Source organism: Ranitomeya variabilis, chromosome 2, assembly GCF_051348905.1.
Source record: "Ranitomeya variabilis isolate aRanVar5 chromosome 2, aRanVar5.hap1, whole genome shotgun sequence".
Lineage (NCBI taxonomy): Eukaryota > Metazoa > Chordata > Amphibia > Anura > Dendrobatidae > Ranitomeya > Ranitomeya variabilis.
In genome coordinates this window covers 84,591,940-84,606,454 of record NC_135233.1, presented here as the reverse complement: position 1 = coordinate 84,606,454, position 14,515 = coordinate 84,591,940, and the positions used below count along the sequence as shown (strand labels likewise).

The following is a 14,515-nucleotide window of genomic DNA, read 5'->3' as shown; positions in this document are numbered from 1 at the left end:
CCGACCGCACGGGAACGCAACGCCTTAAAATGATGAAGCAACTTTACAGAAGGTATAAATTGAATCATAATAAATAATAATCTTTATTAATATAGCGCCAACATATTTCTCAGCTCACTTGATGTCATAAACCTAATAGAAAAGAGAAGAGTTAGCTGGGTAGAAAGGCAAAACGAGCAATTGTAAGTACACAGCGCTGTATAATATCATGACTGCAATATATTAAGGGGATGAAAACTTTGATGGAAGTGCTTGTTTATCAATGGTGTAACATGAGTAGGGTGAACCAGCAGTGTCAGACTGGGGTGCCAGGGGCCCACCAGTACCATAGACTCTGGGGGCGCACTGGTCACAAATTTCCCTACCCTTCTTTATAATAATAATAATAATAATAATAAATAGGGTAGTTTGGTAATGAATGATGAGCTGCTACCCTGGTCTGTACATAGTGAACTAAGTGTATTGTACCAGTTACCACTCATGTAGCAGTGGAGGTGGGGAGCCCACTCCTGCACTGGGGACCACCAGATTCACCTGCGCCCCTGCCTGAGCACAAGCACTAAAGCTGAGGAGGGCACACAAGGTCACCTGCTTTTCCATATGGGGGAGGTTCACATACTTTTTCTGATAACAAGCCTGCACCAATACTGGACTCCTTGCTTTTGCATGCTGGAATTAACCCCTGATGGAATGCATAGGAAACATGAAGATGAATTAGTGGCCATAGCTTTGGACAGAAGTAATCACAGTAGCCAATCACTAATTGTCAATGGATGTTTTACCACCAAGTGCTATAAATGATGGCAAGAAAAAGAGCCGAGTCCCTGCAGCAGCTGTTCCCCACAGACACAATGCCCCGCCTGCAGCATATGGGGAGCTGGGGTCACTTCTCCTGCCCCTGTCCCCCATCCTGTCAGGTCTGGTAAGTAGTAACCTCCTCCATTAGTCATGGCTGCGCCCCCCGCGCCGTGTAGTGTGACTCACCCCACACACGGTCCCTGCAGGGACACACAGTGCAGACAAAGGCAGCACGCCCACAGCATGTATGTCGCGATATAGATTGTGTGCAGTCACGACTCAGGGTCATTAGTGACATGCCTCTTCCTTTATATATCCCCATGACACGCAGAGGGGATCGGTGCCTGCTGCACTACTAATCCCAGCACCTGGGACAGAGCACACCCGGCCGGCGATGTGGATGTGAGGCAGTGTCAGCAGCAGGAGCAGCAGGAGCAGCAGGAGCAGCGATCGCTTGTGTGTCCGGAGATCTGAGGCGACAACTGCACATCGATCACATGATCCCAGAGGACTGACGATCAGCAGCCTGGACAGGATCACAGAGGACTGACGACCAGCAGGCTGGACAGGATCACAGAGGACTGACGATCAGCAGGCTGGACAGGATCACAGAGGACTGAAGATCAGCATGCTGGACAGGATCACAGAGGACTGACGATCAGCAGGCTGGACAGGATCACAGAGGACTGACGGTCAGCAGGCTGGACAGGATCACTCATTACTATATTGTACCTCGTACCTTGGAAAGCGATCGTCAATAAATATACAGATGTAACCTCCAGCAGATCGGGAGTGATTACTTGTGAGTGCACATCTCTGCACAGTGATTACTTACTGCACATCTCTATAGAGAAGCTTCTCAGCACCTTGGACAGCGATCACTTCTATTTAGAGAGATCTGACCTCCAGCAGATCGGCAGCGATCACTCGTGCATATAGAGATCGATTCTAACATTCTTCCGAGATCTGCAGCGATCACTCCTATCTATAGAGATCTAACCATCTCCAGCAGATCGGCAGGGATCACTCCTATCTATAGAGATCTAACCTTCTCCAGCAGATCGGCAGTGATCACTCCTATCTATAGAGATCTAACCTTCTCCAGCAGATCGGCAGGGATCACTCCTATCTATAGAGATCTAACCTTCTCCAGCAGATCGGCAGGGATCACTCCTATCTATAGAGATCTAACCTTCTCCAGCAGATCGGCAGGGATCACTCCTATCTATAGAGATCTAACCTTCTCCAGCAGATCGGCAGGGATCACTCCTATCTATAGAGATCTAACCTTCTCCAGCAGATCGGCAGGGATCGCTCCTATCTATAGATATCTAACCTTCTCCAGCAGATCGGCAGGGATCACTCCTATCTATAGAGATCTAACCTTCTCCAGCAGATCGGCAGGGATCACTATCTATAGAGATCTAACCTTCTCCAGCAGATCGGCAGTGATCACTATCTATAGAGATCTAACCTTCTCCAGCAGATCGGCAGTGATCACTTGTGAGTACACCCCTCTGCACAGTGATTACTGGCTGCACATCTCTATAGAGAAGCTTCTCAGCACCTTGGACAGCGATCACTTGTATCCACAGAGATCTAACCTTCAGCAGATCGGCAGCGATCCCTTGTATCCACAGAGATCTAGCCTTGGTCCTGTCTGTATCTCTCTAACCTTTCTCTAATGACTTATATCTGTAGAGATTTTCCCTTTCCTCATCAGACTGGACCGCGATCCCTTGTGTCTGTAGAGCTCGATCCTTGAGCAGCAGGCTGGACAGTGACTAAATCTACGGAGATCTAACCTCCCTCAGAAGATTGCACAGAGATCCTTGTGTCTTCGGAGATCTAGGGGTCGCACGCTGCCCTTGCCTGTACCCATCCCACCCTTCTGTGGCATCAGTAGAGGTTGCCCCCTCTTCAGCACCTTGGACCGCCAGCTTTAGCCTGTGTAGCCCCCTGGACTCTTCAGCACTTCTGCAGCGATCACTTTTTCGTCCCTGACAGATCCAAGTGAATCAGTTGGAGGCTGTATAGACGGAGGGTGGATGCCAGTGGGCGAGCACTGCGCACTGCACAACCTCCTGCCCTGCTGGAGAACTAGCAGTGCCAGCAAACTGCCAAAAGTCATCCCGAGCATGGAGTGCTGCATCTTCATGGAGGTCCAGGGACTGCACCTGCTGCTGCTCCTGTCATGTAAGTGTCCTTGGGAGCCATGGCTGTAGCAGGGCTTGTTCAGAGCAGGCACCTTGTAGTGAGGGATGCAGCCTGCAGGGTGGCCACAGCAGGGGCTAAATCAGGCTTCTTCTTTGTTTTACAGACATTCTTTTTCCTAGCCTGGCAGAACAAGAAGTTGAGAATCTCTCAGGGCTGTCTGCTAATCCTGACAAAAATATCTTTGCAATTCGAGAAAATGGGACAACCTGTCTTATGGCAGAATTCTCAGCTAAGATCGTGGTTCCTTATGAGGTCCCCTCCAGTAATGAAGTGGATGTAAGTAATCCATTATTAATGCAGTAACTATCAGAAACTGGACGTGAAAACTTTTCTTTCTTCTCAAGCGTCATAAGGTTATTAAGTGGGTTATCTAAGGGTTAACCAAAGCACATTGTCATCAGTGATAGGCATAAAAATGGTAACGGAATGATCTATCAGGATCTATGAACATAGGGTGAGATGTAATACTGATAGATATGCAAGTGACTGCTCGCTTGGTGTAATGGGACTAGGACATTGCACTGTACAGTCAGGTGAATGATGATGATGATGATGAAGATGATTGACTAGGGTGATGATAATTAATGATGATTGGTGATTATGATGATGATTGACTATGGTGATGGTGATTATAATGATTGATAATGGTGATTGATGATGATTGGCAATGGTGATGATTGACTAGGGTGATGATAATGATTGATGATATTGATGATGATGATAATGATTGATGATATTGATGATTATGATTGATGATATTGATGATGATGATTGACGAGGGTGATGATAATGATTGATGATATTGATGATGGTGATGATTGACTATGGTGATGATTATGATTGATGATATTGATGATGATGATGATGATGATGATGATGATTGACGAGGGTGATGATAATGATTGATGATATTGATGATGGTGATGATTGACTATGGTGATGATAATGATTGATGATGATGATTGATGATGATTGGCAATGGTGATGATGATGATTTTCCCTTTTCAGTGGAATCTAGAAGATGCTACTATCCAGCTGCCCAGAGATACAGAAATAAGGGGGAAATGCTGGAATAATGAGTCTGAACTGCACCTGACATGGTTAGACAAGTCTTACACCCTGAAATTATTCTTTATTAAGGTAAGGCGCCCAACCTTGCATTATATCAGCAGCCATAGCTGTAGGATGTAAGATTATTGAAACAGACACAAATATTTACAAATAATAGCAGTGTATGATAATAGCAGAGCTGAGTTTGTCATTTGTCTCAATCAATCTCCTCGTGAGTAATCATGGCGCACACAGGACTTTTGGACGACCGCACGTTTTCTACATCTGTAAATTCTATAATTGTATTGTTTAGTCATTTACCAATGGTGCAACTTCATTTTCTGTCATTTGAGTCTTTGGGGGGGTGGGGGTTGGGGGGTTTAGCCAGCGTTGACTATGTCAATGGAAAGGTTCAACAATGATTTATGTCATTCATAGGATGGGCAAGATTCTGCAAAATCCAGTGGGAGAAGCTGGAAACTGAATAAAATTCAGTTCATCTATGACTTATCCGACCGCACAAACTTCAAAAATGGTGCAAGACGTGAGTATTTGCAGCCACTGCGGCATACGCTTTCCTTTTTATTATCCAAGCTCCAATCACGCGTGTCTACTCCAGCGCACAGCAAGGGACCAGGAGCTTGCTGCATAGGACTTACTAGACATGGTGCAATGTGCGACGTGGCCTGGAAAACACTTAGGGGGTTTCACAAAGAAAAAGAAACCTCTTTAATTTGTGAAAACCTACAATTTCGGAATTATTTACAGAAGAGTAAGTAAGAGAAAGCTAATATGGTGAGAGGAGCAGGATCTGCTGGAGCGGAGTCATTTTGTTCAGTTGACGGCGGATTTTCCACCAACAGATGTTCCTCCAGTGCGGAGCACAGTACATTGCTTGCTTTGCTGCCCCAGGCGCTCCCATCTGGGCCCTATTTCTATGGACTAAAAAGTAGACTAAAAAGTATTACATTTGGAAAAAAAAAAAATAGTGACACATTAAAAATGATAAGCATATAATTCATAGCACTAGGTAAAAATATAGAGACAGCAAGAAGCTTCTTGGCCCCCGATAACAGGCCCCCCATGTACCATTCATAATAATGATGTGTTTATTATGTGGCAGAAAGACCTTGAGACTCCTCATGCTCTGTGTTCTGGGTGTGACTGCTACCTCTGCAGTTCCTAAACCTGTACCCTGGCATCAGGAAACCCCTCAGGTTTTGTGACAAATCTGTGCAGAAGAATAAACACGATAAATCAGTGACAAATCAGCAACGTGTGCACAAGCCCTTAAAACATATAGCGTAATCATCTTTTGTGAAGCTATGAAAAAATATAAGCGAGTCACTAAAATATCAATCCACCTATATAATGTTGGAAATGCTCCGTTCAGCTGTATGACCTATCCAATAATCATGAACGAGGGGGATACAGGGAATTATGAGCCAGTACTGGAAACCTGGCAATGGGCACAGGGAGGTTTTTGAGATCCAATAGCAAAAGCAAGTTCAGGATGATGTGAATGGCAGAATTTTTATTAAAAGGGATATCTCATTTTGACCAGGGACTGACATATCGGATCAGCAGCCTATGCAACACATGCAACACAACCTCGAAAGTGTTTCTGTTTTTTTTTATTTATCAACTCCAAGGTCAAAAATTCTAGCACTTACTGTCCTTTTCCACAAAGTCATAGTTAGGACCGTTGATGTGACATACAGTGGGGAAAGTAAGTATTTGAGTATTTGATACACTGCCTACAAAGAATGGAGAGGTCTGTCATTTTTATCATAGGTACACTTCAACTTTGAGAGACAGAATGTAAAAATAAAAGCCAGAAAATCACATTGTATGATTTTTACAAAACTAATTTGCATTTCATTGCATGAAATAAGTATTTGATACAATAGAAAAACAGAACTTAATATTTGGTACAGAAATCTTTGTTTGCAATTACAGAGGTCAGAAATTTCCTGTAGTTCTTGCCCAGGTTTGCACACACTGCAGCAGGGATTTTGGCCCACTCCTCCATATAGATCTTCTCCAGATCTTTCAGGTTTTGGGGCTGTCACAAGGCAACATTGAGATAAGCTCCCACCAAACATTTTCTATTGGGTTCAGGTCTGGAGACTGTCTAGGCCACTCCAGGACCTTGAAATGTTTCTTAAGGAGTCACTCCTTAGTTGCCCTGGCTGTGTGTTTCAGGTCATTGTCATGCTGGAAGACCTAGTCACGAACCATCTTCACTGCTCTTACTGAGACAAGGAGGTTGCTAGCCAAAATCTCATGATTCATGACCCCATCCATCCTCCATTCAATACGGTGTGTTGTGAATTTGGATTCTGGGCTCCCCCGGTGGCTACTGGTGGAATTGAACTTGTGACATCTTCTTCCCTGTTCACCTGTTCTGATTAGATCTGGGTGTCGCTATATAACCTGGCTTCTCTGTTAGATGCTTGCCGGTCAACAATGTTATCAGAAGCCTCTCTGTGCTTGTTCCTGCTCCCAGACATCTACTAGATAAGTTGGACATTCGTCCATGTTTTGTTTTTGTATTTTGGTTCCAGTTCACAGCTGCAGTTTCGTTACTGTGTCTGGAAAGCTCTTGTTGATCAGGAATTGCCACTCTGGTATTATGAGTTAATGCCAGAGTCCTAAAGTAATTTCTGGATGTGTTTTGTTAGGGTTTTCTACTGACCATGAAAGTATGCTTTCTGTCTTCTGCTATCTAGAAAGCGGACCTCAAATTTGCTAAAACTATTTTCCTGCTGCGTTTGTTGTTTCATCTCATATCACCGCCAATATATGTGGGGGGCCTCTGTCTCCTTTTTGGGTATTTCTCTAGAGGTGAGCCAGGTCTTATATTTCCCTCTGCTAGCATTATTTAGTTCTCCGGCCGGCGCTGGGCATATAGGGATAAAAAGTAGGACATGCTACCTGGCTACTTCTAGATGATGCGGTAGGTTTAGTTCATGGTCAGTACAGTTACATCTTCCAAGAGCTTGTTCCTATAGAGGCTTATGCTAGTTCTCTGGCCATGGAGATCATGACAACGGTGCAGTTGTCCTGTCCCCTTTGCAGAAAAGCCCCCCCCCAAATTATGATGTTTCCCCCACATTTGGTGTGTTGGCACAGTGTTCTTGGGGTTGTACTCATCCTTCTTCTTCCTGCACAGTTCTATTTTGGTCTCATCTGACCACATGACCTTCTCCCATGCCTCCTCTGGATCATCCAGATGGTCACTGGTGAACTTCATATGGGCCTGGACATGTGCTGGCGTGAGCAGGGGGACCTTCTGTGCCCTGCAGGATTTTAATCCATGATGTGTTACTAACGGTAATGTTTGAGACTGTGGTACCAGCTCTTTTCAGGTCATTGGCCAGGTCCTCCCATGTAGTTCTGTGCTGATTCTTGACCTTTCTCAGAATCATCCTTACCCTACGAAGTGAGATCTTGCATGGAGCCCCTGGCCGAGGAAGATTGACAGTCATCTTGCATTTCTTCCATTTTCTAATAATTGTGGCAACAGTTGTTGTCATCTCACCAAGCTGCTTGGTTATTGTCCTGTAGCCCATCCCAGCCTTGTGCAGGTCTACAATTTTGTCCGCAGTGTTCTTAGACAGCTCTTTGATCTTGGCCATTGTGGAGAGGATGGAGTGTGATTGATTGAGTTTGTGGACAGGTGTCTTTTATACAGGTCACACGTTCAAACAGGTGCAATTAATACAGGTAATGAGTGTAGAGTAGAAGGGCTTCATAAAGAAAAACTAACAGGTCTGTGAGAGCCAGAATTCTTGGTGGTTGGTAGGTGATCAAATCCTTATTTCATGCAATAAAATGCAATTTAATTATTTAAAAATCATACAATGTGATTTTCTGGCTTTTATTTTTAGATTCTGCCTCTCACCATTGACGTGTATCTACTATAAAATTACAGACCTCTCTATTCTTTGTATTTGGGAAATCTTGCATATGTCAAGTATTCTGCCCGATGTAAATACCGCTGTTCTTCTGAAGCTTATGTTGTTTTCCGATTGGTTCCTGCACATTGTCATTCCTAAGATATGGCTCTTTCTACCCTGTATGTTAATCTAGCACACCGACTTGGCTAATATACTGTACTAGCTATTGAACCCGTTCTACGCCCGGGTGGCGAGCATTTATATTGGTATATGGTCTCCATCCTGGTATGTGCTGCTCCCATCTTGCTCTCCCATCCTGTCATGTGCTGCTCCATCCTGCGCCCCCATCCTGTCATGTGCTGCTCCACTGTGTCATGTGCTGCTCCATCCTGCATCCCCATCCTGTCATGTGCTGCTCCACCGTGTCATGTGCTGCTCCATCCTGCGCCCCCATCCTGTCATGTGCTGCTCCACCGTGTCATGTGCTGCTCCATCCTGCATCCCCATCCTGTCATGTGCTGCTCCACCGTGTCATGTGCTGCTCCATCCTGCGCCCCATCCTGTCATGTGCTGCTCCACCGTGTCATGTGCTGCTCCATCCTGCATCCCCATCCTGTCATGTGCTCCCATCCTGCGCCCCCATCCTATCACATGCTGCTCCATCCTGCGCCCCCATCATTGCGGGCGGCTGTGCGGAGTGCGGGCAGCTGTGCGGAGTGCGGGCGACTGTGCTGAGTGCAGGTGGCTGTGCGGAGTGTGGGCGGCTGTGCTGAGTGCGGGCGGCTGTGCTGAGTGCGGGCGGCTGTGCTGAGTGCGGGCGGCTGTGCTGAGTGCGGGCGGCTGTGCTGAGTGCGGGCGGCTGTGCTGAGTGCGGGCGGCTGTGCGTGGCGCTGCTGGGTGCGGGCGGCTGTGGGTGGCTGTGCTGGGTGCGGTGGCTGTGCTGGGTGCAGCGGCTGTGTGTGGCTGTGGGCGGCGGCTGTGGGCGTCTGTGCTGGGTGCGGTGGCTGTGCTGGGTGCGGCGGCTGTGCGTGGCTGTGCTGGGTGCGGCGGCTGTGCTGGGTGCGGCGGCTGTGGGTGGCTGTGCTGGGTGCAGCGGCTGTGCGTGGCTCTAGGCGGCTGTGCGTGGCTGTGGGCGGCTGTGCGTGGCTGTGCTGGGTGCGGCGGCTGTGGATGGCTGTGCTGGGTGCGGTGGCTGTGCTGGGTGCGGCGGCTGTGCGTGGCTGTGCTGGGTGCAGCGGCTGTGCTGGGTGCGGCGGCTGTACTGGGTGCTGCGGCTGTGCGTGGCTGTAGGCGGCTGTGGGCGGCTGTGCTGGGTGCGGTGGCTGTGCTGAGTGTGGCGGCTGTGCTGGGTGCGGGCGGCTGTGGGTGGCTGTGCTGGGTGCGGCGGCTGTGGACAGCTGTGCTGGGTGCGGTGGCTGTGCTAGGTGCAGCGGCTGTGCGTGGCTGTGGGTGGCTGTGCGTGGCTGTGGGCGGCTGTGCTGGGTGCGGCGGCTGTGCTGGGTGCGGCGGCTGTGCGTCGCTGTGCTGGGTGCGGTGGCTGTGGTGGGTGCGGCGGCTGTGCGTGGCTGTGCTGGGTGCGGCGGCTGTGGACGGCTGTGCTGGGTGCGGTGGCTGTGCTGGGTGCAGCGGCTGTGCGTGGCTGTAGGCGGCTGTGCGTGGCTGTGGGCGGCTGTGCGTGGCTGTGCTGGGTGCGGCGGCTGTGCTGGGTGCGGTGGCTGTGCGTGGCTGTAGGCGGCTGTGTGTGGCTGTAGGCGGCTGTGCGTGGCTGTGCTGGGTGCGGCGGCTGTGGACGGCTGTGCTGGGTGCGGTGGCTGTGCTGGGTGCGGCGGCTGTGCGTGGCTGTGGGCGGCTGTGCGTGGCTGTGCTGGGTGCGGCGGCTGTGCTGGGTGCGGCGGCTGTGCGTGGCTGTAGGCGGCTGTGCGTGGCTGTGGGCGGCTGTGCGTGGCTGTGCTGGGTGCGGCGGCTGTGGACGGCTGTGCTGAGTGCGGCGGCTGTGCTGGGTGCGGCGGCTGTGGGCGGCTGTGCGTGGCTGTGCTGGGTGCGGCGGCTGTGCTGGGTGCGGCGGCTGTGCTGGGTGCGGCGGCTGTGCGTGGCTGTGGGCGGCTGTGCGTGGCTGTGGGCGGCTGTGTGTGGCTGTGCTGGGTGCGGCGGCTGTGCTGGGTGCGGTGGCTGTGCTGGGTGCGGCGGCTGTGCGTGGCTGTGCTGGGTGTGGCGGCTGTGCTGGGTGCGGTGGCTGTGCGTGGCTGTAGGCGCCTGTGCGTGGCTGTGGGCGGCTGTGCGTGGCTGTAGGCGGCTGTGCTGGGTATGGTGGCTGTGCGTGGCTGTGCTGGGTGCGGTGGCTGTGGTGGGTGCGGCGGCTGTGGGTGTCTGTGCGTGGCTGTGCTGGGTGCGGCGGCTGTACTGGGTGCGGCGGCTGTGGGCAGCTGTGCGTGGCTGTGGGCGGCTGTGCGTGGCTGTGCTGGGTGCGGCGGCTGTGGACGACTGTGCTGAGTGCGGCGGCTGTGCTGGGTGCGGCGGCTGTGCGTGGCTGTGCTGGGTGCGGCGGCTGTGCTGGGTGCGGCGGCTGTGCTGGGTGCGGCGGCTGTGCGTGGCTGTGGGCGGCTGTGCGTGGCTGTGGGCGGCTGTGCGTGGCTGTGCTGGGTGCGGCGGCTGTGCTGGGTGCGGCGGCTGTGCCGGGTGCGGCGGCTGTGCGTGGCTGTGCTGGGTGCGGCGGCTGTGCGTGGCTGTGCTGGGTGCGGCGGCTGTGCGTGGCTGTGCTGGGTGCGGCGGCTGTGCGTGGCTGTGCCGGGTGTGGCGGCTGTGCGTGGCTGTGCTGGGTGCGGCGGCTGTGCGTGGCTGTGCCGGGTGCGGCGGCTGTGCGTGGCTGTGCTGGGTGCGGCGGCTGTGCTGGGTGCGGCGGCTGTGCGTTGCTGTAGGCGGCTGTGCGTGGCTGTGGGCGGCTGTGCGTGGCTGTGCTGGGTGCGGCGGCTGTGCTGGGTGCGGCGGCTGTGCGTGGCTGTGCTGGGTGCGGCGGCTGTGCTGGGTGCGGCGGCTGTGCTGGGTGCGGCGGCTGTGCTGGGTGCGGCGGCTGTGCGTGGCTGTGGGCGGCTGTGCGTGGCTGTGGGCGGCTGTGCGTGGCTGTGCTGGGTGCGGCGGCTGTGCTGGGTGCGGTGGCTGTGCTGGGTGCGGCGGCTGTGCGTGGCTGTGCTGGGTGCGGCGGCTGTGCTGGGTGCGGTGGCTGTGCGTGGCTGTAGGCGCCTGTGCATGGCTGTGGGCGGCTGTGCGTGGCTGTGCGTGGCTGTAGGCGGCTGTGCTGGGTACGGCGGCTGTGCGTGGCTGTGCTGGGTGCGGTGGCTGTGGTGGGTGCGGCGGCTGTGGGTGTCTGTGCGTGGCTGTGCTGGGTGCGGCGGCTGTGCTGGGTGCGGCGGCTGTGCCGGGTGCGGCGGCTGTGCGTGGCTGTGCTGGGTGCGGCGGTTGTGCGTGGCTGTGCTGGGTGCGGCGGCTGTGCGTGGCTGTGCTGGGTGCGGTGGCTGTGCGTGGCTGTGCCGGGTGTGGCGGCTGTGCGTGGCTGTGCTGGGTGCGGCGGCTGTGCGTGGCTGTGCCAGGTGCGGCGGCTGTGCGTGGCTGTGCTGGGTGCGGCGGCTGTGCGTGGCTGTGCTGGGTGCGGCAGCTGTGCTGGGTGCGGTGGCTGTGCGTGGCTGTAGGCGCCTGTGCGTGGCTGTGGGCGGCTGTGCGTGGCTGTGCTGGGTGCAGCGGCTGTGCGTGGCTGTAGGCGGCTGTGCTGGGTGCGGCGGCTGTGCGTGGCTGTGCTGGGTGCGGCGGCTGTGCGTGGCTGTGCTGGGTGCGGCGGCTGTGCGTGGCTGTGGGCGGCTGTGCGTGGCTGTGCGTGGCTGTAGGCGGCTGTGCTGGGTACGGCGGCTGTGCGTGGCTGTGCTGGGTGCGGTGGCTGTGGTGGGTGCGGCGGCTGTGGGTGTCTGTGCGTGGCTGTGCTGGGTGCGGCGGCTGTACTGGGTGCGGCGGCTGTGGGCGGCTGTGCGTGGCTGTGGGCGGCTGTGCGTGGCTGTGCTGGGTGCGGCGGCTGTGGACGACTGTGCTGAGTGCGGCGGCTGTGCTGGGTGCGGCGGCTGTGCGTGGCTGTGCTGGGTGCGGCGGCTGTGCTGGGTGCGGCGGCTGTGCTGGGTGCGGCGGCTGTGCGTGGCTGTGGGCGGCTGTGCGTGGCTGTGCTGGGTGCGGCGGCTGTGCTGGGTGCGGCGGCTGTGCCGGGTGCGGCGGCTGTGCGTGGCTGTGCTGGGTGCGGCGGCTGTGCGTGGCTGTGCTGGGTGCGGCGGCTGTGCGTGGCTGTGCTGGGTGCGGTGGCTGTGCGTGGCTGTGCCGGGTGTGGCGGCTGTGCGTGGCTGTGCTGGGTGCGGCGGCTGTGCGTGGCTGTGCCAGGTGCGGCGGCTGTGCGTGGCTGTGCTGGGTGCGGCGGCTGTGCGTGGCTGTGCTGGGTGCGGCAGCTGTGCTGGGTGCGGTGGCTGTGCGTGGCTGTAGGCGCCTGTGCGTGGCTGTGAGCGGCTGTGCGTGGCTGTGCTGGGTGCAGCGGCTGTGCGTGGCTGTTGGCGGCTGTGCTGGGTGCGGCGGCTGTGCGTGGCTGTGCTGGGTGCGGTGGCTGTGGTGGGTGCGGCGGCTGTGGGTGGCTGTGCGTGGCTGTGCTGGGTGCGGCGGCTGTACTGGGTGCGGCGGCTGTGGGCGGCTGTGTGTGGCTGTGGGCGGCTGTGCGTTGCTGTGGGCGGCTGTGCGTGGCTGTGCTGGGTGCGGCGGCTGTGCTCGGTGCGGCGGCTGTGCTCGGTGCGGCGGCTGTGCTGGGTGCGGCGGCTGTGCGTGGCTGTGCTGGGTGCGGTGGCTGTGGACGTAAGTGGCGTAAGTAACAAATAGCTGTGGCATGAAGTGCCACAGCCTCATGGCACAGCAATTTGTTACTTGCGGAGGGTGAGTATACTTACCTGTCCCGTTCCACCGACGCCATTCCGGGCCATGAATATCCCCCTGCTCCCGGAATCGGTGCCTGCGCAGTCCGCGCTTTCCGGCGCCATTTTCTTGAAGACACATTGCAGTGTGTCTTCAAGAAAATGGCGCCGGAAAGCGCGGACTGCGCAGGCGCCTTTTCCGGCACCAGGAGGACAGATTTTCTCCCTCCGCCTCCTGGCTCGTCCCTGTTTCTCTGTTGGAGATCGCGGTGTGCGTTCAGCGCTTACGCATACCGCGATCTCCTGGGAGCGTCGCTCTGTGGGGTCCAGACTGCGCCGGCGCTTGCGCAGTCTATAAAGGCTTCGGACAGAGTGACGTTCCCAGCGTTATATTATAGATATAGAAGGAAGGAGGGAACCGTATCTCAGCAATAAATCATTCCAGACTCAGAAGAACAGCAGCATTTAGACCAGGTCAAAATTAAAAACAAAAAACATTATAATGGCATGGACAGGTTATAGACTGCTGAAAATAGGCCTGTCTGTGTGCCTCATATTAGATGCCTTGTTGTTGATAAATCATCTTTTATCACTTTATACTTTTCCAGGCTCTGGGGCGGATGGTGCCTGGAGGATAACTCTGCCTCCAGAGATTATTTTACATGAAGGGGAGTTACCAGTGTGATGTGTGATGGCCGCTCTCTGCTCTCCTGATCTCGCTGCAGAGCTGTGCGTGGTTATACCTGACACATCTGCAGGTTCCTCTCAGCTTCTGCCTCCATCTCACAGGCAGACAATGCAATTTGCATACAAGCGCTCACATGCCAACTAGACGTGCATGCCATCGCTAAATGCAAGTGTATTGAGTGAGGCAGGACACGTCTAGTCGGAATGTGGCTGGAAATATGCAAATCATATACTTGTGGTCACATGACCACCCACTATCCATGTAAATCCTGATAGCGCCCAGTCATATAGAGTGACTAGATAATAGACACATACCGTATCGATACCCTTATACACCTGTCTAAGCAGGTGACCCCTGTAACATGCATATTGGTAGCCCTCGCTACAGTCTCAATTTTCCTATCACTCCAATTTCTTGGAACAGCTTTTATGCATGGGGCCAATTCCTGTACATTCAGTTTTATTTCTGGTTTGCCAATATATACCTACTGATAACCTTGTATTCCTCTTAGCTGGGAAGCACACTGCCAGCCGCCATCACCTGTCTCTCATGGTCACACCACTGGGAATGTCATATGAATGTGAAGCCCCTGAGAAAGTCAGCCTGACCTCCACTGACCAGAAGAAGACTGTGGTCTTGTACCTCTCTGAAGTCCACCTTCAGCCATTTGATATTAAGAGTGACTTTGTCTACAGTGAAGGTAAATCATTTTTACTTTTAGGGTTTGTGTGATAATTATTTGTGCACAAGAACTTGGCTTTACAACATGATTGGGTAAATTGGGACGTTGTCGTTTCCATTGACTGTGAATGAACAGTTTCAGATAGATTTAACCAATGGTTTAAGTATCTCATAATTGGGTTTCTGGTATCTGTAATGCATATTTTGAAGCACTAAATAAAAGAAAATTCACCCGAAATCGAAAAATTAGGCTA

At 53.5% G+C, this 14,515-nt stretch overlaps 1 protein-coding gene across 1 annotated transcript in view; it reads left to right on the top strand.

The window, feature by feature from the left end:
- Window positions 1–831: 831 nt before the first annotated feature.
- Window positions 832–14,515, top strand: part of LAMP5 (lysosomal associated membrane protein family member 5) — a 36,642-nt gene continuing 22,958 nt past the window's right edge. Inside the window, exons 1-6 of the mRNA XM_077282619.1 lie at window positions 832–922; window positions 2,806–2,994; window positions 3,119–3,291; window positions 4,024–4,155; window positions 4,504–4,609; window positions 14,092–14,280. Of these exons, the coding sequence (XP_077138734.1) occupies window positions 2,847–2,994; window positions 3,119–3,291; window positions 4,024–4,155; window positions 4,504–4,609; window positions 14,092–14,280 (748 nt within the window). The 5' untranslated portion in view covers window positions 832–922; window positions 2,806–2,846. The remainder of the gene's footprint in view (window positions 923–2,805; window positions 2,995–3,118; window positions 3,292–4,023; window positions 4,156–4,503; window positions 4,610–14,091; window positions 14,281–14,515) is intronic.